This window comes from Ranitomeya variabilis, chromosome 8 (assembly GCF_051348905.1).
Source record: "Ranitomeya variabilis isolate aRanVar5 chromosome 8, aRanVar5.hap1, whole genome shotgun sequence".
In the NCBI taxonomy this organism is placed as follows: Eukaryota; Metazoa; Chordata; class Amphibia; order Anura; family Dendrobatidae; genus Ranitomeya; species Ranitomeya variabilis.
Window position 1 is genome coordinate 209817817 of NC_135239.1, and position 25866 is coordinate 209843682.

Sequence of the window (25866 nt, forward strand, 5' to 3'; positions counted from 1 at the left end):
GCCACTAAGTCTGAGTAAGTTTGAAAGCCCGAGGTGCCCCAGGAGTGGTGACCCTGGGGGGCCTTAATTCACTGGAATTGGGAGCCCCACTTGCATTTTGGCACATTGCACAATTGGATGTCTCACTTTTTGAGTACACCCTTTTCTGTGCCTTTTGGCTTAGGATGGGGAATTGTTAAATTCCTGGTCGATGGTCCGGTCAGTATTACACTGAATAACCTTCACAATTTATTTTGATTGTTTCGCTGTGTGTCTGTGCACTTGGGTTTGTCGGATGCGGATCCCTCAGAGGTTCCTTTCTGATAGGTCTAGGATGTGTGGCCATCAGGTTCTGGTCCCCCCCGATCCCTAACCAGGGCCGGTGTCAGCACCTGGGCAAGTGCCGGGGCCCTGGACAAAGGGGGGCCCACTCGCAGTCGGGGGAGGGTCGCTGTGCAGGGTCGCCGCCGCTGCTTGATGGTTGTCACATAAACAGACATGGCCGTGTGCAGTGCACTGTGCGGCTGTGTCTGTTAGCAATGATGCGGTCAGGGCGACACACAAGGAAAACTAAAGGCACAGTGCCGGCCCGGCCGCGTCATTACTATTTTATATATTTGTGTCTGTTTATGTGTTTTTGTGAATTTGTCTTCAAATATGTATATGTATGTCTGTATATGTACGTATCTGTGTATATGTTTGTGTATGTGTGTGTCTGTATATTGTATGTATTCATATCTGGTACCATGTGAATGTGCGCTCATGTCTGCGTACTGTGTTGGTGTGCTCATGTCTGCGTACTCTATGTTTGCATACTTTGTGTGTGTGTGCACATGTCTGCGTACTGTGTGAGTGCGCATGTCTGGGTACTGTGTGAGTGCGCATGTCTGGGTAGTGTGTGTGCGCATGTCTGGGTACAATGAGTGAGCAGGCTGGGCCCTGTGTTGTACACCTATATTTCTCCACCGCATCTGTGCATCATTAATCGTGGTATGTGTTACAGGGGCCCACTGAGACTCTTTTGCCCAGGGCCCACGAAAACCTGGAGCCAACCGTGTCCTTAGCTCTTCACTCTCAGCTGGAGAGCGAACAGTCGATGGCTCCTAGTTGTCACTTGGGTGGGAGACCAGGCACATGCTAAAAGTGAGATTGGGTGTCCCTTGTCTTCGGATAGGGGAGGCTACTTGCCCCTGTGCCTCACTGTGGCCTTCTGGCTTGGAGGGAAGAGGAACAGTCTTTGGGAGCCTTTCCCTTGATGGAGAGGGTTTGAACTGACTGCATCCCAGTGCACTTTTTTTGTGGCACCTTTTAGTCACTTTTTAGCTCACCCAGGAGAGAGAGAATGATCTAAAAATGTTTTTAAAAAGTGTTGGGGATGCATCCTATCTACTGTACAGCCACAGAGTAGGTGATAAATGTTAGATTGATGGGGTCCAGCCAGTGTCATCACCACTAACTGTAAAACTACACTAGAGGTTTCCTCTCCAGGAGTGATGGGGTAGACCAATGTTCCCCAAGTCCGGTCCTCAAGAGCCACCAACAGGTCATGTTTTGAGGATTTCCTTAGTATTGCACAGGTCATTGAATGCTTGCCTGTCTAGGTGATGCAATTATCACCTGTGCAATACTAAGGAAATCCTGAAAACATGACCTGTTGGTGGCTCTTGAGGACCGGACTTGGGGAACACTGCGGTAGACCAATGTTCCCCAACCCATATCTCTCCAGCTGCTGCAGAACTAATCCCATCGAGCACTGAGAAACGCAGGTTGCGGAGCACTGTTATACACAGTCTCGCTGTAGCCTCCTCTGACCATGTGTGGGTATAAAGGGCTCCCCTGAGATTCGGAATATTATTACAATAGTCTTCCATAACGACTGATGTCCCAGATCTTAAGGGATATTAACTTGGTATGAAGTCATAAGCTCTTTCTGAACCGTCTTAGGGTATGTGCACACGTTGCGGATTCTGCTGTGGATTTTTCCGCAGCGGATTTGGAAAATCCGCAGTGCAAAACCACTGCGGTTTTCACTGCGGATTTTCTTGCGGTTTCTTCTGCGGATTCCTCTGCGGTTTTTCAACTGCACTTTCCTATTGGTGCAGGTTTCCGCGCAAATTTTTCCGCAGCATGTGCACAGCGTTTTTTTTTTCCCCATAGGTTTACATGGTACTGTAAACTTTGGGAAAACTGCTGCTGCAAAATCCGCAGCGTGTGCACATACCCTCAGAGTGTTTTGTAGATTTGCAGGGGTTATAATGGCTAAGGTTCCTCCTTAAGAAGACTGTCAAGCTTGCGTAAGGAGACTCATAGGCCATGCGTTGGTCCATGGGAAATATAATTTCGCAGGTGGAAAGCTGCATTACAACCTCTGTGTACAGGGGCATTCACACTTGGCACATTTGTCATGTGCCCTTGGAGAGCTCCTGAAGCAAAGGTATACATGGAACACAATTCAATAGGGTCCTCATGGCCTCTATTGGATCAGTATTCAATGGCATAACTGTCATGCTGCAATGCAGGTAGGTGCAGGCTCCACTAGATGGCAGTAGAGTGGAAGCAGGACTGCACCTAAACAGAGCTGGCCTGCAGTGCAGCAGAGAGGCTACCACGAGAGGCAGCAGAATAGTCAAACAAGCCGGGTCAGATCTAGACTGTAACGCAGTACCAAAGGAATAAGCAAACTCACGGTCAGAGACAAGCCAGGGGATCAGTAACGGTCAGGAGCGGATAAGCCAGAAAACAAAAGACAGAAGGAGGTCAGGATACAAGCCAAGTCAAAACCAGGGAGTCAGAACACTAAAGCGATACACTGAGTCAAGACGGAAATAGGGGAAAACAGAGACACGGGTTCAGACAGAAAACGCAGGAGGACAAATCAGAGCAATCGGATCCAGCTACAGCAGCACTAGGCTAAAACCATAACTGACATCGCCTGCAGGAAGCAGCGGCAATAAATAGCCAACCTGAGCCCAGACTGAGGCTAGGAAGGGTTAATTCTTGACATGACCAGACTGGGAAAAAGTGAAAACAGGACTCAAAACCCGGTCTGGATCATGACAATAACTTTTCGTTTTGGAACAGGGTAATCAATCAGGCTGTGTACAGGATGAGCACACAGCTCTTCAGGTATTTTAAGTGGGAAGAGAGGAGAAAGTTGCTGCCAAATTCCTCTATTAGTGTCGCAGTCCCTAAAAACAAACGGATCGCACATTGAAATTCTGCCTGCTTGGTCCTTTTCTCCTCCAACATCATTCGAGGCCCCCAAATGCTTCATATACTTAGATTGATAAACAGCCTGAAAATGCTATTGTGTCTGAGCCTCCTTCTTTACGGAAGAAAAACTCCAGAGCTGCGATCACCCAATACTCTGGAACACTTAAGACTCTCAAACTATTATTTATACCGATAAAGCTGCCATAAAACTACAAAAAAAAAAAAAGAAGAGAAAATTACTATATGATAAAGCGTCTTCAAAGAAGAAGGAAAAGCCAATTACAGCACTAGATGAATGGGGATCTGAACAGAAGCTGGACCCGAGTGCTCAGCGAGAGTTGCAGGAATCAATAATCGATGCTTCTCGTTCCGTCACCCGCAATCACGTTTTGATTACGGCAAAAAAAAAAAAAAAAAAGATGGACAAAGCATCATTGATTAGCATAGAAATGCATCTGGTGGAGAAGAAAGGATTCTTCATGGAGACAGATGGTTTAACAGCAGCAGTATCAATGAGGCCGCCCTGGAAACCGAGAGGTTAAAGAAATATATAGAAATATTGATGAGACCTGCCTAGTTTATTTGATATCTATTATGTTGGCTCATCGCCTGTGCGAGGCGCAATTAGAAGCCAACAGATTGGCATCAATACAAAACCGAACTACAGCTAAGAGGAGCTCAGCAGAGGGGGGCATTCACCCCCGTCTTCCCCCCACATCAGTTGGGGTACACAATAGAGAGATGGGGGCACAACAAAGGTTGCTTGGAGCCCATCATGGTGCTTGTGGGGGACACTGGTTACTAGTCTGGCCCTCCCTGACATCATGCCAAATTCCCAAGTTGTGTGCATTGAGAGAACTGGGGCTGCCCTGACCTTGAATTTGGCACCAATACGCTGCAGAAGTGGTGTGGCACAGATTGGTGTAACCCTCGGATTGGCAAAGACTTATCTACTAACATACATAATTCTGGAGAAGAGAAGACTTGGGCAGGTACACATTGGAGACGGAGATGGGTCCAGGTTCACTTAGGACCCATTGAGAGGGGTTCTCCAATATTTTGTGCTCCAGCTTTTCTATGATTCCCGAGCTGTGCTGGATTATGGATTGGCAAGTATTTTTTTTTTCGCTTCATTTTTTGTTCACTGTTTTCAAGAACTTTGCTTGCTGTTGGTGAATGGAAATATTCTTTGTTTATATCCAGATCTGAAAGTTTGTATAGAACTAATACTTTTTAGGGTTTGCTACAGTTGTATTCAATCTTCTGGGAGATGAACAGCCTCACCTGCACTGAAACATTGTAACACGCCACCAGGAAAGGAGAGAAACGTGTGCTGCAACTGTAGCAACCCTTCCAGTACAAAAAGTATCAGGGTATGTGCACATGTTAAGCATTTGGTGCAGACAGATATTTGGTGCAGAAATTTCTGTACCATTTCGACATCTCTTGGCAGAAAAAAATGCTAAGCAAAATAGGCGCATTTTTAGGCTATGTGCCCACGTTGCGTATTCATGTGCGGATTTTTCTGCTCTGTTTTTTAAAGATCTGCAGGTAAAACGCACTGCGTTTTACCTGAGTATTAACCGCGGATTTCCTGCGTTTTTTGTGCGGATTTCACCTGTGGTTTTACACCTGCGGATTCCTATTGAGGGGCAGGTGTAAAACGCTGCGGAATCCGCACAAAGAATTGACATGCTGTGGAAAATACAACGCAGCGCATCCGCGCAGTATTTTCTGCACCATGGACACTGCGGATTTCGTTTTCCATAGGTTTACATGGTACTGTAAACCGCATGGAAAAGTGCGGCCAATCCGCAACGTGTGCACATACCCTTACTGCATTTTTTACTTGCTTTTTTGGTGCAGATTTTCCACCGCTCATTAGTATGGGTGAAATCTGCAGCAAAAATGCTGCAAGAATTGCCATGCTGCAGACATAAATCTGCATCAAATCTGCAAGTCAAAAATAAGCACCATGTGCACAAGACTTCAAAACTCTCATTCACTTTGCTGCATCAGGAAACCCTTAGGTTTGGTGACAAATCTGCATAGAAGAAAAAGCGACAAAACTGTGACTGCCCTTAGATGTGCAAGGGATTCTAGCTTCCAAATGTAAGGTTTCTATTCATTGGCAGCAAGAAATATTACAGATAAAATAAAATACAGAACGTACATTAGTTGCCAAACTTTGCATCATATAATATTCAGTGGTAAGAGGGGCTGTTCAGGATCCTTAAAAAACTCGCAGAGAGCTGAAAATAGTATAAAATAATAATTATTCATGTGTTCAATCTCTCACCAATCCAGTGATGCTGCTTTGGTGGTTTCCATCTGGTTTTACCTGACCGCTGCAGACAGTCACTTACCTGAATGGTACATACAAACGCTACTACAGATTGCCTGCAGCGGTCAAGTGAATGATGCCAATTCTGGTCATTGCAGCCGGTCCGGTGGGGACTACTGGAGGCACTGCAGTGGTGGGAGACTGAACAGGTATTTATTATCCAGCTCCTCGGACCACCTCTTTTAGGTTTCTGCTCGTCGCTGTTACTGAAATCTAATCACAGGCTCTAGTCATGAATTCATTACTATTTCTAAAGACCTGAAGTTCAGTTTTCTTGTCCACGGTAACTGAAATTCTTTGTATTCCAGAAATCTATTTACTACAATGGACCCAAGAAGCAGAATATATCAAGTTATTAAAGCGAACAGCACAGATTCTCCGCCGCCCTGCGCACGGAGAACAATGAAGCTTCACAGCGGATCATCTATTTATTTGTCAGGAGTCGCAGAAAACAAGTCTGTGCTGGCGATGCTTTATGTCATTACACAGGGCGCTTTTATAGGTTTTTGGTGATAAAGATCTTCTGCAAATTCTACAGCGGAGTTGTGCTGCCCCCTAGTGTATATTATATGTAGTGGGGTTTTTTTTCCCCCAGTAATTTAATTGTCCTGTCCTTTTTGTGCTGACACATTTTGTGCCAATTTATCAAAATCTTGTTTGATGAATTTAGCACAAATGCAAATACTTTTTTTTCTTTTGATCTATTTGTACCTCTTTTGTGTGGAAACAATTAGACAGATCGTGTACTCCACGAGCGTACTGGAGTACAACTGTACAACAATTTTACTAATTTTCAAAAAGTTACAAATGATGAATTGGCCGGAAACAGTTGGATAATAAAATTCAGTCATGTTACTCAGAAAAACGAAAAAATGGCGAGAAGTGAAAAAGCTATAACAAACTAGGGACAAGCATAAAAATGACGAAAAAACAAACTTTTACTACCCAAATAAGATGGAAAAATGAAAAAAAGTGCAAAATGAAGGATGCATCGGGTTGGTGATCTACATGTTGTTACCATGATACTAAGTTTATGTGCATCTGTGCCGGCATCTACCCTGCAACAGGGACCACCACAGGATAACAGGGGGCTTTGAAGGACCCAGACTTTCAGTATAGGAAGGTGGAACCCAGTGATCGCATCAGGTCCCTTCATTGACGTGATCATTGATCGTGGTATGATCTGGTTATACAGCTGGTATGGGGGTGCCAATCACCCCCACTAAGATATATATATTTTCAGAAATAAATGTCCCTGGCTTAATATTTCCTATAAATCAGGACCCTTAAGAAATGTACAGAAAAGGAAAAACAATTGTTTAAGGGGTTGTACCATAAACATCATATATTCCATCACAAAATAGACTATAAATCCGTTCATTCCTCAACCAAGAATCTGCAAAAACCCTAGTCCATGCCCTCATCATCTCTCGTCTTGACTACTGCAACCTCCTGCTCTGTGGCCTGCCCTCAAACACTCTCGCACCCCTCCAATCTATTCTAAACTCTGCTGCCCGACTAATCCACCTGTCCCCCCGCTATTCTCCGGCCTCTCCCCTCTGTCAATCCCTTCACTGGCTCCCCATTGCCCAGAGACTCCAGTACAAAACCCTAACCATGACGTACAAAGCCATCCACAACCTGTCTCCTCCTTACATCTGTGACCTCATCTCCCGGTACTTTCCTACACGCAACCTCCGATCCTCACAAGATCTCCTTCTCTACTCCCCTCTTATCTCCTCTTCCCACAATCGTATACAAGATTTCTCTCGCGTATCACCCCTACTCTGGAACCCTCTACCACAACACATCAGACTCTCGCCCACCATCGAAACCTTCAAAAAGAATCTGAAGACCCACCTCTTCCGACAAGCCTACAACCTGCAGTAACCACCGATCAACCAACCGCTGCACGATCAGCTCTATCCTCACCTACTGTATTCTCACCCATCCCTTGTAGATTGTGAGCCCTCGCGGGCAGGGTCCTCACTCCTCCTGTACCAGTTATGACTTGTATTGTTCAAGACTATTGTACTTGTTTTTATTATGTATACCCCTCCTCACTTGTAAAGCGCCATGGAATAAATGGCGCTATAACAATAAATAATAATAATAATAATAATAATATAAATGTATGATCCTAGGGGTCCGCCTGCTGATACCCCCACTGAGACAGAGAAATAGCTGCCCAAAGTCCCTTGTAAGAATGGATTGGTAGAGAACATGTGCGACCACCGCTACTATAGACAGTGGCAGTACTGGGGGTCCCACATCCTCACTATGGCTGTACTGATTCAGAGTACTCTGGGACCCCTGTTCCTATGATCCATTGTGGTTCTAGTATAGTTATGATCTGTATCACTTATCCTGTTTATCTTATGATGTTCATGGGACAAACAAGACTTAGATATTTATGGGTCATAACTAAAAAAAAAATTGGAGGGGGTTCGACACCTGGCACCTCACAAATATCTATGTGCAGATCTCAGAGTGTCTTGATATACATTGTGTACAGCTCCGCACAGTTTGTAGTAGTCGTGTACTTGGGTCCGGCACCTCGGCCATTGAAGTGAATAGTAGCTAAGCTGCAGAAACGGCCACAACACTGTGCATGGCGCTGTGGCATACCGACTCATTACACTGATTACTGTAGGACCTGATTGGTCGGGGTGCTGGGTGTCGGACCGGCGCCGACCTAATATGGATTATTATAGGAGTCCTGGACAAACCCTTTAACAACCACAAGATTTTATAGGTAAACAGCAGTTTTATTTGCCGATACTAATCGATAGGAAAACATCTTCTAAAGCAAGCAAGGTAATTGGCTGGCGACCGATGGGTCATATTCATAACTTTGGTATAAGTTCACATTTGGCGCAGATTTTTCTGCAGCAAATATCACGTGTTACGTGAGGATTTTGCTTTGGATTATGTTGTGTATTGCAGAAATGCACATTGCATCTGCACAAATAACTGACATTATAAAAGCCAGACTGCAGGTCAATTTCCGTGTTTCAATTTTCAGCTGATCCTATATTATTCTGCGGATTTTCGCACAAATCTGGAAAGAAATTCTGTGCAGTGCGAACCTACCCGTGGGCTTTTCTTCACCTTCCTTTTGCGGCAATTTATTATTCATAGCATGCATTTGACCAAAAAGCAAAAGGATGCTTTCAATTGTGTGAAAACCCCCAGTGCTGCGCACCGCGATACATAGACGGCGCGGCCACCTGGGGAGGAGACGGTTAAGGCAATTAGTTTATTTCAGATTAAAACCAATTTGTTTGCTTGTTCGGCTCATTAATGGGCCGGATGACATTGTTGAGATTTCTGTAAATTAATAAAAAAAAATAGTCTGCTTTGTGTCTCGGGAATGAGAGATAAGAAAAAAGCGCGGAGTGACAGATCCAATTTAATATGCGCTGTATAAAGAAACGTGGCAGCTAATGGGGCAAAACTGCAGCAGGACGTCTACATGGTCCTAATATTCCAAGGTTTGGGGACCAGGTGATCGTTCGGAGCGACACAAAAATCTGCAAGCAGATCAGAATAATTAAAATATCAAAGAAAAATTAAACTTTTTGTATCCTTACTAATTTGTATATTTTATACTTGCAGCCAGAGCTGCATTCTAAATTCTGCAGCCTGAATTCAGCTGAATTTTGACTGCGGCTCTGGATGTGACCCGAGTATATAATACCATCATTACTATGTAAAAGTATTTTTAGGAATATCTGAATATATAATCAGCTGGACAGAATGAAAGCGGCAATAAATGATAATCTACCACCTGTGGACTGAAAATGGCCTTGATTTTCGCTTGCTATAATAAACCAACAAGCATAGGATGAAATGCAACATACATTTTTTACTTATGATATTGATGGCCGCTGCAGCTCTGATGTTCATTTTACATTTTTTTCTCTAATTTCGGATGATCATCCATTTTTTTCTGCGTCGTTTCTCCTTTTCTCATCTCAAAATTAATTCCCTCCAGTGCCACTAAGAGCTGTGTTATCAGAGAGCCCGGAGCAGAAAATGGCTTTCCCCTTCATATTAGCATCACGGGGTTCAGTGCGGCGCAGACACATCTGGGTGGAGGGGTTATTGCTTTGTTTTCCAGTATTCCAAATTTTTCAGTGAAGACATTGGGGGATTATTTTGACAGCTGCGTATAATGACTATGAAAATGATCCTGTTAATGTCGAGTTTGCTGGTGCCGAGCTGTGACAAAAGGCTCCCAAAACTTCTAAAAGGGACAATGTCACCATACAGACACTTGTAAATGACAGAGAACTAACAAGATGTTTTGGGGCAGTGGTATTTTACTTAGTAGTTGACATTTTGATTCCCAAGTAACAAGTAAATGAACCAAATTAAAAGTCAAGAAAGTTTGTCAAACTCTGGTGGCATTTGTCGTACGACGGATCCAGCAAAACACAATATCACCGATGGTGTAAAGAGAAACAGCCGTGAATCGTCCTTCCACTAAGGCCGGTTTCACACGTCAGTGGCTCCAGTACGTGTAGTGACAGTTTTCTCACGTACCGGAGACACTGACACATGTAGACCCATTCAAATGAATGGGTCTATGCACATGGACACACGGTCCGTGAAAACACGGAGACATGTCTGCTTTTCTCCGGCATCACGGTCCGCAAAGCGTCCCGCACACGTGCACACGGAGAGCAGTGTGCACTCTCCTCCGCGTGCACGTACCGCCCGCAGGAGAAACAGCGCTACAGTAAGCGCTGTCCCCCCCTGCTTGTGGTGCTGAAGGCGGCATTCATCTCTTCTGTCCTGCTCGGCTGAAAGCAGCGCTTGCAGAACAAAAGAGATGAAAAATGACGTTTTGGTTGGTTTTTTTTCATTAAAAATAAAGTTTGGGGGTCACCTCCTGCCTCCCACCCCTCCCCACCCCCTGTGCGCCTGCCTGCTTGCAGAGACATACTCACCCAGCTCCTGCGATGCCTCCTCTCAGCGCCAGCTGCTTGTCCTGTGTGAGCGGTCACGTGGTACCACTCATTACAATGATGAATATGCGGCTCCACCTCCCATAGGAGGCATCGCGGGAGCTGGGTGAGTATTTCTTCTGCAAGCGGGCGGGCGCACGGGGGGTGGGAGGCAGGAGGTGACCCCAAACTTTATTTTTAACAAAAAAAAAATTGATTTTTCATCTCTTCTATCCTGCGAGAGCTGCAGGGTACAAGAGATGAATACCTCCTTCAGCACCACACGCTGGGGACAGCACTTACTGTAGCGCTGTCTCTCCTGCACGGTCCGTGTGGTCCTCAGGCGGCACACGGGCGGCACACGGCTGCCGCACGTGTGCCACACTGATGTGCCACGTGAGCACACGGACACGGATAACTCCGGTACCGTTTTCTCCGGTACTGGAATTATCTGGACGTGTGAGACTGGCCTTAAATGGGCTGTGCCCTACTCACACCCCTTCTCAATAGAAGCATGCTCATCAAATAAAAACACTTCATCCTTACCTCCAAGAGCGGTGCCATTCCTGCGATGTCGGTGCTGTGTCCATAAGTAGTTATGTCACGTTGCTAAAGAGGTTGTTTTGTTTTCACTCAAAAATTTAGTAAAGGAAAGATGTGAAAAAGATCATTTACTGAATGAATATACAGTGGGTACGGAAAGTATTCAGACCCTTTAAATTTTGGTGACTGCACCAGCAGAATAGTGAGTGCAGCTCTGGAGTATAATACAGGAGGTAACTCAGGATCAGTAATGTAATGTATGTACACAGTGACTGCACCAGCAGAATAGTGAGTGCAGCTCTGGGGTATAATACAGGAGGCAACTCAGGATCAGTAATGTAATATATGTACACAGTGACTGCACCAGCAGAATAGTGAGTGCAGCTCTGGGGTATAAAACAGGATGTAACTCAGGATCAGTAATGTAATGTATGTACACAGTGACTGCACCAGCAGAATAGTGAGTGCAGCTCTGGGGTATAATACAGGAGGTAACTCAGGATCAGTAATGTAATGTATGTACACAGTGACTGCACCAGCAGAATAGTGAGTGCAGCTCTGCAGTATAATACTGGATGTAACTGAGTGGCTCGTGCTGTAGGGATGGGTACAGTGGGTACGGAAAGTACTCAGACCCCTTTAAATTTTTCCCTTTGTTTCATTGCAGCCATTTGGTAAATTCAAAAAAGTTCATTTTTTCTCATTAATGTACACTCTGCACCCCATCTTGACTGAAAAAAACAGAAATGTAGACATTTTTGCAAATTTATTAAAAAAGAAAAACCAAAATATCATATGGTCATAAGTCTTCAGCCCCTTTGCTCAGTATTGAGTAGAAGCACCTTTGGAGCTAGTACAGCCATGAGTCTTCTTGGGAATGATGCAACAAGTTTTTCACCCCTGGATTTGGGGATCCTCGGCCATTCTTCCTTGCAGATCCTCTCCAGTTCCGTCAGGTTGGATGGTGAACGTTGGTGGACGCCATTTTCTGGTCTCTCCAGAGATGCTCAGTTGGGTTTAGGTCAGGGCTCTGGCTGGGCCGGTCAAGAATGGTTACAGAGTTGTTCTGAAGCCGCTCCTTTGTTATTTTAGCTGTGTGCTTAGGATCATTGTCTTGTTGGAAGGTGAACCTTCGGCCAACTCTGAGGTCCAGAGCACTCTGGAAGAGGTTTTCATCGAGGATATCTCTGTACTTGGCCGCATTCATGTTTCCTTCAATGACAACCAGTCGTCCGGTCCCTGCAGCTGAAAAACACCCCCACAGCATGATGGTGCCACCACCATGTTTCACTGTTGGGATTGTATTGGGCAGGTGATGAGCAGTGCCTGGTTTTCTCCACAAAGAATTATCACCATAAAGGTCTATCTTCATCTTCTCAGACCAGAGAATCTTATTTCTCATAGTCTGGGAGTCCTTCATGTGTTTTTTTAGCAAACTCTATGGGGGCTTTCATATGTCTTGCACTGAGGAGAGGCTTCCGTCGGGCCACTCTGCCATAAAGGCCCGACTGGTGGAGAGCTGCAGTGATAGTTGACTTTGTGGAACTTTCTCCCATCTCCCTAATGCATCTCTGGAGGTCAGCCACAGTGATCTTGGGGTTCTTCGTTACCTCTCTCCCAAGGCTCTTCTCCCACGATTACTCAGTTTGGCTGGACGGCCAGGTCTAGGAAGACTTCTGGTGGTCCCAAACTTCTTCCATTTAAGGATTATGGAGACCACTGTGCTCTTGGGAACCTTGAGTACTGCAGAAAATCTGTTGTAACCTTGGCCAGATCTGTGCCTTGCCACAATTCTGTCTCTGAGCTCCTTGGCCAGTTCCTTTGACCTCATGATTCTCATTTGGTGTGACATGCACTGTGAGCTGTGAGGTCTTATATAGACAAGTGTGCGCCTTTCCAAATCAAGTCCTATCAGTTTAATTAAACACAGCTGGACTCCAATGAAGGAGTAGAACCATCTCAAGGAGGATCACAAGGAAATGGACAGCATGGGACTTAAATATGAGAGTCTGAGCAAAGGGTCTGAATACTTATGGCCATATGATATTTCAGTTTTTCTTTTTTAATAATTTAGCAAAAATTTTTACATTTCGTTTTTTTTCAGTCAAGATGGGGTGCAGAGTGAACTTTAATGAGAAAAAAATGAACCTTTTTGAATTTACCAAATGGCTGCAATGAAACAGAGTGAAAAATTTAAAGGGGTCTGAGTACTTTCCGTACCCACTGTACCCATCCCTACAGCACGAGCCACTCAGTTACATCCAGTATTATACTGCAGAGCTGCACTCACTATTCTGCTGGTGCAGTCACTGTGTACATACATTACTGATCCTGAGTTACCTCCTGCATTATACTCCAGAGCTGCACTCACTATTCTGCTGGTGCAGTCACTGTGTACATACATTACTGATCCTGAGTTACATCCTGTATTATACTCCAGAGCTGCACTCACTATTCTGCTGGTGCAGTCACTGTGTACATACATTACATTACTGATCCTGAGTTACCTCCTGCATTATACTCCAGAGCTGCACTCACTATTCTGCTGGTGCAGTCACTGTGTACATACAGTACTGATCCTGAGTTACATCCTGTATTATACTCCAGAGCTGCACTCACTATTCTGCTGGTGCAGTCACTGTGTGCATACATTACATTACTGATCCTGAGTTACATCCTGTATTATACCCCAGAGCTGCACTCACTATTCTGCTGGTGCAGTCACTGTGTACATACATTACATTACTGAGCCTGAGTTACATCCTGTATTATACCCCAGAGCTGCACTCACTATTCTGCTGGTGCAGTCACTGTGTACATACATTACATTACTGAGCCTGAGTTACCTCCTGTATTATACCCCAGAGCTGCACTCACTATTCTGCTGGTGCAGTCACTGTGTACATACATTACATTACTGATCCTGAGTTACATCCTGTATTATACCCCAGAGCTGCACTCACTATTCTGCTGGTGCAGTCACTGTGTACATACATTACATTCCTCATCCTGTTTTTATTTAGTATTCTTTTTGTAAGACTAGACGATATAGGCCATATAAGTTTGCTTATAAGAATCAGTATCACGCATGATAAGCTTAGATACACAGGCTTAGCAGTCGCAGTCATACATTATAGGCTTTACTTCCATAGCTGTCAGCTTCTTAGTCACTTTCTACTCAAAAATTAAAAAAGATCTAGTTCACACGTTCAAGCAAATCAAAAATCTATTAGCTCATAGATTAAGACAACCGTTTCCAACCACATGTAAGCCGGCGCTGACTTCCTCCAAAAATTTTGGAAAGTTAGAGCATATGATAAAAGAAAAAAGGAAGCGATCATCAATGGCTGCAACCTCTTACTACAGCACAAGCCACTCAGGCTCTGGTCAAATGTTCCTGAGTTACTCCAGAGCTGCACTCACTATTCTGCTGGTGCAGTCCCTGTGTTTATACATTACTGATCCTGTACAGATCCCGAGGTACATCCTGTATTATACTCCAGAGCTGCCTCACTATTCTGCTGGTGCAGTCACTGTGTACATACATTACATTACTGATCCTGAGTTACATCCTGTATTATACTCCAGAGCTGCACTTACTATTCTGCTGGTGCAGTCACTGTGTACATACATTACATTACTGATCCTGAGTTACATCCTGTATTATACTCCAGAGCAGCACTCACTATTCTGCTGGTGCAGTCACTGTGTACATACATTACATTACTGATCCTGAGTTACACCCTGCATTATACTCCAGAGCTGCACTCGCTATTCTGCTGGTGCAGTCACTGTGTACATACAATACATTACTGATCTTGAGTTACCTCCTGTATTATACCCCAGAGCTGCACTCACTATTCTGCTGGTGCAGTCACTGTGCACATACATTACCTTAGTGATCCTGAGGTACATCCTGTATTATACCCCAGAGCTGCACTCACTATTCTGCTGGTGCAGTCACTGTGTACACACATTACATTACTGATCCTGAGTTACATCCTGTATTATACCCCAGAGCTGCACTCACTATTCTGCTCGTGCAGTCACTGTGTACATACGTTACATTATTGATCCTGAGTTACATCTTGTATTATACTCCAGAGCTGCACTCACTATTCTGCTGGTGCAGTCACTATGTACATATATTACATTACTGATCCTGAGTTACATCCTGTATTATACCCCAGAGCTGCACTCACTATTCTGCTGGTGCAGTCACTGTGTACACACATTACATTATTGATCCTGAGTTACATCCTGTATTATACGCCAGAGCTGCACTCACTATTCTGCTGGTGCAGTCACTGTGTACATACATTACATTACTGATCCTGAGTTACATCCTGTATTATACGCCAGAGCTGCACTCACTATTCTGCTGGTGCAGTCACTGTGTACATATATTACATTACTGATCCTGAGTTACATCCTGTATTATTCTCCAGAGCAGCACTCACTATTCTGCTGGTGCAGTCACTGTGTACATACATTACATTACTGATCCTGAGTTACATCCTGTATTATACTCCAGAGCTGCACTCACTATTCTGCTGGTGCAGTCACTGTGTACATACATTACTGATCCTGAGTTACATCCTCTATTATACTCCAGAGCTGCACTCATTATTCTGCTGGTGCAGTCACTGTGTACATACATTACATTACTGATCCTGAGTTACCTCCTGCATTATACTCCAGAGCTGCACTCACTATTCTGCTGGTGCAGTCACTGTGTACATACAGTACTGATCCTGAGTTACATCCTGTATTATACTCCAGAGCTGCACTCACTATTCTGCTGGTGCAGTCACTATGTACATACATTACATTACTGATCCTGAGTTACATCCTGTATTATACGCCAGAGCTGCACTCACTATTCTGCTGGTGCAGTCACTGTGTACATATATTACATTACTGATCCTGAGTTACATCCTGTATTATACCCCAGAGCTGCACTCACTATTCTGCTGGTGCAGTCACTGTGTACATACATTACATTACTGATCCTGTACTGATCCTGAGTTACATCTTGTATTATACTCCAGAGCTGCACTCACTATTCTGCTGGTGCAGTCACTTTGTACATGCATTACATTACTTATTCTGTACTGATCTAATTACCTAATGTACTTACTCCAGAGCTGCACTCACTATTCAATAAGATGCAGTGTCTCATGTCCCCACATATAATACTGGTGGTCATTGATCACTGGGGTCCCCTGTACATGACTACATTGCAATCCGCTCACCATTAAACACATCTGTCTCATGGTTAGTGCACGATACAGCGGATAGCACAGGTGCCTGACGGACCTCACTGACATATGATGGGGCCCGTCAGGTACTGCTGTGGCTTCAGTTATTGTAATGAGAAGAATAATGAGAAGAATAATGCTGCCTGCATCTGCTGAGACTGCTACAAACCCTCTGCAGGCAGTGTGAACGGTGTCTAAGCTGATACTTTTACCAGATCTGGTCCAAATAATCCTCACGATGAGATGACAAATATGGGATATTACAACTGTTCAGCCCCTCCTATGAAAAACAAGCTAAAAATATCACACTTCATTCATAAATATGGTGCAAGTCTCGGCTGCTGCAGAGAATTTGCATCATTTTTAGCTGGATTGATATATGAGCCCCAGTGCACATTGTTAAATGGTGAGTGCTGCACCCCAGCAGACCCTGGGAGCCCGGGTCTAGGCACTGGGCTCCTTGTTACACATCCTTGGCTGGATATAGCCCTGTACACATGCACACACCTTACTCCAGCTCAGTGAATGTGCAGGCTGGGATTCCCATGCTCCAGCAGTCATCTGTAGTAAGCATCGGATGGAAATAGTGGCTGTACCTGCATCCTCTATTCTGCGCAGACAAAGCATCAGATTTCTCCACCAGCTTGGCATGGCAGTGACCGGGAGCTGGAGCAAAGGCGTAATGACGATGTGCTGCTGGAATACAGAAGAGACGGTGCTAAGCGTTCAGTGTGCAGATCATCGCCTGGCTGCCTGCGCTGCAAGCAGAGCCCACTCCACTCCGCACTGCACAGGGGCTCACATCTGAACCCAGGCTGAAGCACGCAGCCGCTCCACATGTTCCCCTGCAGTGACTGTGCACAGAGGGGGGATCACACAGATGGCTCTGCTCAGGCCTGTGTGCCCGGTTACTTAATGCTGCATGATGGGATCACAATTTAGGCTTTTTTTATTACAAGGAATAAAAAAAGAACCTCTGTGCACAATCATGGTGATAAGGGTGGGGGGTAAGGGATATAATGGCTGTATGACGTCAGCGGCACTCCCCGAGTGTACTGTAATATTTTACATAGATTGAGTTTATGGCTCTTTGGAACAAAGTGACTCATCTCAATCCCATTAACATGTCATAGTGCATAATGGAAATGAGCGTGCTGCCGGGAATATTGGTATTTAAAGGGGCTATCCAATGCCTCTCACTTCTGTATCGGGGTGAAAGGTGCTAGTAACGAGGCATCCATTGGCAAGATGCAGGTGTACTGCGTACAGGATGTATGCACTATACCTGGCCAGCAGCCGATGGTTGGTATCTAGATCGCCTCTTATCCCCCAATGTGTTAGTGAGAGGCACTAGATAAGGCCCATAAGGCTGCACTAGGCTGGGAGCTACTTCTGAACAAACTCTGTCTTAGGCCAGTCTCACACGTCCAGATAATTCCGGTACCGGAGTTATCTGTGTCCGTGTGCTCACGTGGCACATCAGTGTGGCACACGTGCGGCAGCCGTGTGCCGACTGAGGACCACACGGACCATGCAGGAGACAGCGCTAAAGTTAAGCGCTGTCCCCTGCTTTTGGTGCTGAAGCCGGCATTCATTCCTTCTCCCCAGCAGCGTTCGCTGGAGAGAAGGAATAAAGTTCGGGGTCACCAACCGCCTCCCACCCCCTGTGCGCCCGCCCGTTTGCATTAAAATACTCACCCAGCTCCCGCGATGCCTCCTCTCAGCGCCACAGCTTGTCCTGTATGAGCGGTCACGTGGTACCGCTCATTACAGGGATGTATATGCGGCTCCACCCCTATGGGAGATGGAGCTGCATATTCATCACTGTAATGAGCGGTACCACGTGACCGCTCACACAGGACAAGCAGCCGGCGCTGAGAGGCGGCATCACGGGAGCTGGGTGAGTATTTTTCTGCAAGCGGGCGGTAACACAGGGGGTGGGGAGGGGTGGTAGGTGACCCCCAAACTTTATTTTTAAAGAAAAAAAAGCAAAACGTCATTTTTCATCTCTTCTGTTCTGCAAGCGCTGCTTTTAGCCGAGCAGGACAGAAGGGATGAATGCCGCCTTCAGCACCACAAGCAGGGGGGACAGCGCTTACTGTAGCGCTGTTTCTCCTGCGGCGGTACGTGCACACGGAGGAGAGTGCACACTGCTCTCCGTGTGCATGTGTGCGGGACGCTTTGCGGCTTTGCTGCCAGAGAAAAAAGGACATGTCTCCGTGTTTTGGACACGGACACACGGTCCGTGAAAACACGGAGACATGTGCATAGACCCATTCATTTGAATGGGTCTACATGTGTCAGTGTCTCCGGTACGTGAGAAAACTGTCACTACACGTACCGGAGCCACTGACGTGTGAAACCGGCCTTAGGCCACATTCAGACGATCAGTATTTGGTCAGTATTTCGCATCAGTATTTGTAAGCCAAAACCAGGAGAGGGTGATAAATACAGAAGTGGTGATGCGTTTCTATTATACCGTTACTCTGATTGTTCCATTTCTGATTTTGTCTTACAAATACTGATGCAAAATACTGAACGTGTGAACGGGGCCTTATACTGGGCCATTGTTACCCAAAGAAATATCCTACATCTTTCCAATATACCTCATCCTTAAACTTACCATGATGTTTAAGACTTCTGCTTGCTGGAAGTAAAGATAATATTAAACGACTCCTTCATGGCTGAACATTTGCACAACCCTGTAAGCTAAGTAGAAAATTGACGTACAATGTTCATAGATGGAGAGGATTTCATTTCCTGGCACTAGCACACACCAAAGATGCACAACATTCTTAAAAGATCCTCCGCCTCTTAATAAAGTAGAGTGCCTTACCCCAGGGAAGTCTTGATAAATTCCCCCCCCCTAAAGTTTCCCCCCCTAAAGTTTATAAAAAGTTGTATAACTGTTTAAAAAAAAAAAAAAAAACCTGAAAAGTTCATTTCAATGGTTTCATCATAATTCTTCACTGTGAAAATAACTCACCGGCAGCTCCACAGGTTATAAATAAGGTCACTGTCTGGAGTAAACGGATAATTCCTACAATAGAGCAAAGGAGAAGAAAAGGTTTAATGGCAAATTCCACCAATAGTATATTCACATACAGACTAGTGATGAGAGAATATACTCGTTGCTCGGGTTTTCCCCCCAAGCAAGCTCTGAGTATTTATAACTGCTCGGAGATTTAGTTTTCCTCGGCAAGTGCATGATTTACAGCTGCTAGCCAGCCTGAGTACATGTGGGGATTCCCTAGCAGCCAGGCAACCTCCACATGTACTCAGCCTGGCTACCAGCTGTAAATCAAGCAGCTGAGTCAACAAAAACTAAATCTCTGCACACTAAAAATACTCGGAGACCAACCGAGCTTGCTTGAGGGGAAAACCCACGCAACGAGTATATTCGCTCATCACTAATACAGACACAATCAGGAGTAACTGAAAAATTAACATCAGCACCAGCAGAATAGTGAGTGCAGCTCTTGAGTATAATACAGGATGTAACTCAGGATCAGTAATGTAATGTATGTACACAGTGACTGCACCAGCAGAATAGTGAGTGCAGCTCTGGGGTATAATACAGGATGTAACTCAGGATCAGTAATGTAATGTATGTACACAGTGACTGCACCAGCAGAATAGTGAGTGCAGCTCTGGAGTATAATACAGGATGTAACTCAGGATCAGTAATGTAATGTATGTACACAGTGACTGCACCAGCAGAATAGTGAGTGCAGCTCTGGGGTATAATACAGGATGTAACTCAGGATCAGTAATGTAATGTATGTACACAGTGACTGCACCAGCAGAATAGTGAGTGCAGCTCTGGGGTATAATACAGGATGTAACTCAGGATCAGTAATGTAATGTATGTACACAGACAGCACCAGCAGAATAGAGAGTGCAGCTCTGAAGTATAATACAAGAGGTAACTCAGGATCAGTAATGTAATGTATGTACACAGTGACTGCACCAGCAGAATAGTGAGTGCAGCTCTGGAGTATAATACAGGAAGTAACTCAGGATCAGTAATGTAATGTATGTACATAGAGACTGCACCAGCAGAATAGTGAGTGCAGCTCTGGAGTATAATACAGGATGTAACTCAGGATCAGTAATGTAATGTATGTACACAGTGACTGCACCAGCAGAATAGTGAGTGCAGCTCTGGAGTATAATACAGGAGGTAACTCAGGATCAGTAATGGAATGTATGTACACAGTGACTGCACCAGCAGAATAGTGAGTGCAGCTCTGGGGTATAATACAGGATGTAACTCAGGATCAGTAATGTAATGTATGTACACAGTGACTGCACCAGCAGAATAGTGAGTGCAGCTCTGGAGTATAATACAGAAGGTAACTCAGGATCAGTAATGGAATGTATGTACACAGTGACTGCACCAGCAGAATAGTGAGTGCAGCTCTGGGGTATAATACAGGATGTAACTCAGGATCAGTAATGTAATGTATGTACACAGTGACTGCACCAGCAGAATAGTGAGTGCAGCTCTGGGGTATAATACAGGATGTAACTCAGGATCAGTAATGTAATGTATGTACACAGTGACTGCACCAGCAGAATAGTGAGTGCAGCTCTGGAGTATAATACTGGATGTAAGTCAGGATCAGTACAGGATCAGTAATGTAATGTATGTATGCACTGAATCCACCAGCAGAATAGTGAGTGCAGCTCTGGAGTATAATACAGGAGGTAGCGTTTTGTACAAATATTGGTCAGAGGTGAACATACCCTTTAAGCAAAGTTTACTATGTATGTTATTACCAGATCACTTTTGTAGAATTGCACTTTGACAGGACCTGCAGCCTCAGTATACTGTGAGTCATTAATGTGAGCCCATGAAAGGACACGTGTGTATATATCGCCTTGTTGCTTGTTATTTGCTGGGCTGGAGTCGGTGACCTTTCGTTATTAATCCACAGTCATTTTATATTATCTCTCGCTTTGGGCAGAGGCAGCTTCTACTGTATGTGTTTTGGGTTTTTCCTTCAGCTTCTTTGTTTTTTATTAGTATCAACTCCTAAAAAAAAAAGCAAAGCTACAAAACGCAAATGAAAGAGCCGCTACTTGTGCTTCTCCGGCTCAGTGGAATCAAATGTGATTTGATCTTTTCCGCTGTAATGAACAGAATAACAATGAATCTTCTACCTCTTCATTCACTTGTTACAATATCGGCTGCGGCAATAAACCGCTTATTTGAGCTTTGGCTAATTTCTTTGTTGTTCACAGTGAATGTTCAGTATATAATAGGGGCTGATATGAGCGGGACCGCTCGGTACACAGCGTACAAGGGACCCCTCAGGTTTCCATAGTCTTTGATTACAGCTATAACAATTTCAGATAAATGACCAAACGATTACTACTCCAGTGATCTATGATTTACAGTATATACCTGAACATATGGGGAAGTAATAACGTAGTTATATTCTTGTACGTACAGTGCCTTGAAAAAGTATTCATACCCTGTGAACTTTTACACATTTTTTCACATTACACCCACAAACTTACATTTTATTATGATTTTATGTGATACCAACACAAAGTAGCGAGTATTTGTGAAGCTTAAAGGAAATGATAGTTTTCTAAGTATTTTAAAAATGTAAATCTGAACATTGTGCGGTGCATTTGTATTCAGCCCCCCCAAGTCACTACTTTATAGGACCACCTTTCTCTGCAATTCCTGCTGCAGTCCTTTGGGGTGTCTCTACCAACGTTGCACATATAGAGGTGACATTTTGCCCCTTCTTTGCACACTCGCTCTTGCTTAGTGACATTGGATGGTGACGTCTGTAAATGGCAATTTTCAAGTCTTTCCACAAATTTTCAATGGGATTTGGGTCTGGACTATAACTGGGCCGATAACACACAGGAATATGCTCTGAACTGTTCTCAAACCTATGAGGTCTTCACAGAACAGGTGTAGTTATACTGACAAGACTCAATTGGAAATTGGACACTCAGCATTTTATTTAGGGGTATCAGACTTAAAGGGCACCTGTCACCCCGTTTTTTTCCGTATGAGATAAAAATACTGTTAAATAGGGCCTGAGCTGTGCATTACAACAGTGTATTTTGTGGACCCCGATTCCCCACCTATGCTGCCAAAATACGTTACCAAAGTAGCCGTTTTCGCCTGTCAATCAGGCTGGTCTGGTCAAAAGGGCGTGGTGTCTTCCCCCAGATCTTGCTTAGTTTTCCGTTGGTGGCGTAGTGGTGTGCGCATGCCCAAGGTCCCGAATCCACTGCACAGGGGAGTGAAAAGAGCGCGGTGTGTGCTATTTCATTGGTGATCGGTGGGGGCGGTCATCTTCCTTTGGCCGCGCATGCGCAGAAGCGGCGCTCTGATGGCCGCGGCTTCAGGAAAATGGCCGCGGGATGCCGCGCGTGCGCAGATGGAGATCGCGGCGGCCATTTTCCTGGAGCCGAGATGCGAATTCTGCTTCAGGAAAATGGCCGCCGCGATCTCCATCTGCACACGCGCGGCATCCCGCGGCCATTTTCCTGAAGCCGCAGGCAGCAGAGCGCTCCATCTGCGCACGCGCGGCCAAAGGAAGATGGCCGACACCCCACCGATCAACAGGGAAATAACGCACATCGCGCTCTTTTCACTCCCCTGTGCATTGGATTCGGGACCTTGGGCATGCGCAAACCACTACGCCACCAACGGAAAACTAAGCAAGATCTGGGGGAAGACACCACGCCCTTTTGACCAGACCAGCCTGATTGACAGGCGAAAACGGCTACTTTGGTAACGTATTTTGGCAGCATAGGTGGGGAATCGGGGTCCACAAAATACACTGTTGTAATGCACAGCTCAGGCCCTATTTAACAGTATTTTTATCTCATACGGAAAAAACGGGGTGACAGGTGCCCTTTAAATACAAATGCACATCACAGTAATTAGAAAACCTTGTACCTTTTCCTTTACACTTCAAAAATAATTTTTAATTAAAAATCCCAATAAAATACATTTAAAGGGAATCTGTCATCACATTTGAGCCATCTAAACTATTACTATGGGCATACAGGATACAAACTGCTGAAAACTGTCCTCCCTGTGTGTCTCATATGAGCTGTGTTGTTGCTGAGAAATCATCTTTTATCACTTTATATAAGTGACCTCTTCCAGGCTCTGGGGCGGACGGTGCCTGGAGATAACTCTGCCCCCAGAGCTTATTTTACATGAAGGGGAGTTCTCAGTGTGATCTGTAATAGCCGATCTCTGCTCTCCTGATAACTGACACATCTGCAGGTTCCTCAGGCTTCATCTTCCAGCTCACAGGAGACAGGGATACAATACTGTTGCAATACAGCAGAGCTGAGAGAGAAGCAAAAATGTGTTTGCAAGAAGACAAATTTCATTACTTCTGTTCTGTCTTGGTTACTTGTCTCACACTGAGAACTCCCCTTCATGTAAAATAAGCTCTGGGGGCAGAGTTATCTCCAGACACCATTGCCCCGAGCCTGGAAGAGGTCACTTATATAAAGTGATAAAAGATGATTTCTCAGCAACAACACATGATATGAGACACACAAGACGACTGTTTTCAGCAGTCTATAGTCTATGGCCATATTAACCCCTTACTGACCGAGAGCTTTTTTCGGTTTTGCGTTTTTGTTTTTCGCTCCCCTTCTTACCAGAGCCATAACTTTTTTTATTTTTCCGTCAATATGGCCACGTGAGGGCTTATTTTTTGCGGGATGAGTTGTACTTTTGAACGATACCATTGATTTTACCATGTCGTGTAACAGAAAACGGGGAAAAAATTCCAAGTGCGGTGAAATTGCAAAAAAAGTGCAATCTCACACTTGTTTTTTTGTTTTGCTTTTTTGCTAGGTTCACTAAATGCTAAAATTGAGCTGCCATTGTGATTCTCCAGGTCATTACGAGCTCATACACACCAAACATGTCTAGGTTCTTTTTTTATCTAAGTGGTGAAAAACTTCCAAAGTTTTCTAAAAAAATAAAAAATAAAATTGTGCCATGTTTCGAGACCCGAAGTGTCGCCATTTTTCGTGATCTCGGGTTGGTTGAGGCCTTATTGTTTGCGTCCCGAGCTGACGTTTTTAATGATACCACTTTGGTGCAGATACGTTCTTTTGATCGCCCGTTATTGTATTTTAATGCAATGTCGCAGTGACCAAAAAAAACTTAATTCTGGAGTTTTGATTTTTTTTTCTCGCTACGCCGTTTAGTGAAAAGGTTAATCCTTTTTTTTTTATTGATAGATCAGGCGATTCTGAAAGCGGCGATACCAAATATGTGTATGTTTGATGTTATTTTTATTGTTTTATTTTGAATGGGACGAAAGGGGGATGATTTGAACTTTTATTTTCCTTTATTTTTTTCATATTTTTAAAAACATTTTTTTTTCCTTTTGTAATGCTTTAATAGCCTCCATGGGAGGCTAGAAGCTGCCACAACTTGATCGGCTCTGCTACACAGAGGTGATGCTCAGATCGCCTCTATGTAGCAGAATTATAGCCTTGCTATGAGCGCTCACAACAGGGTGGCGCTCACAGCAATCCGGCATCAACAACTATAGAGGTCTCAAGGAGACCTCTGGTGGTCATGCCGACGCACCGATGACCCCCAATCACGTGACGACGGAGGTCAGCGGCGCGCCCATTTCCGCCGGATGCGCTTGTTAAATGCCGCTATCAGAGTTTGACAGCTGCATTTAACTAGTTAATAGCCACGGACGGATCGCGATTCTTCCCGCGGCTATTGCGGGCACATGTCGGCTATTCAAAACAGCTGACATGTCCTGGCTTTGAGGTGGGCTCACCGCTGGAGCCCACATCAAAGCGGGGGGTACTGCCATCGGACATACTATCCTGTCCGATAGCAGTAAGGGGTTAATATTTTAGATAGTTCAAATGTGGTGACAGATTCCCTTTAAGTTTGTGGGTGGAACATGAAACAAAATGTGGAAATGCTCAAGGGGTATGAATACTTTTTTAAGGCACTGTAAGAACAGTATTATAGCAGTTATATCCCTGTACATAGGAGCAGTATTATAGTAATTATATTCCTGTACATAGGAGCAGTATTATAGTAGTTATATTCTTGTACATAGGGGCCGTATTATAGTAGTTATATTCTTGTACATAGGGGCAGTATTATAGTAGTTATATTCTTGTACATAGGAGCAGTATTATAGTAGTTATATTCTTGTACATAGGGGCAGTATTATAGTAGTTATATTCTTGTACATAGGAGCAGTATTATAGTAATTATATTCCTGTACATAGGAGCAGTATTATAGTAGTTATATTCTTGTACATAGGGGCAGTATTATAGTAGTTATATTCTTGTACATAGGGAGCAGTATTATAGTAGTTATATTCTTGTACATAGAGACAGTATTATAGTAGTTATATTCTTGTACATAGGGAGCAGTATTATAGTAGTTATATTCTTGTACATAGGGGCAGTATTATAGTAGTTATATTCTTGTACATAGGAGCAGTATTATAGTAGTTATATTCTTGTACATAGGAGCAGTATTATAGTAGTTATATTCTTGTACATAGGGGCAGTATTATAGTAGTT

At 44.4% G+C, this 25866-nt stretch overlaps 1 protein-coding gene across 5 annotated transcripts in view; it reads right to left on the reverse strand.

Moving 5' to 3' along the window:
- Nucleotides 1-25866, reverse strand: part of GRIP2 (glutamate receptor interacting protein 2) — a 307958-nt gene that overhangs the window by 276114 nt on the left and 5978 nt on the right. Inside the window, exons 3-5 of one of the 5 annotated variants that reach the window (XM_077276675.1) lie at nt 21075-21330; nt 19279-19332; nt 16889-16985 (exon numbers count right to left, since the gene is read on the reverse strand). In XM_077276675.1, coding sequence (XP_077132790.1) covers nt 16889-16943 — 55 coding nt within the window. In that variant the 5' untranslated portion in view covers nt 16944-16985; nt 19279-19332; nt 21075-21330. Of the gene's footprint in view, nt 1-16888; nt 16989-18915; nt 18934-19278; nt 19333-21074; nt 21331-25866 lie in introns of those variants that run through there. The other 4 variants (XM_077276674.1, XM_077276673.1, XM_077276672.1 and 1 more) reach the window with 4 other exon arrangements.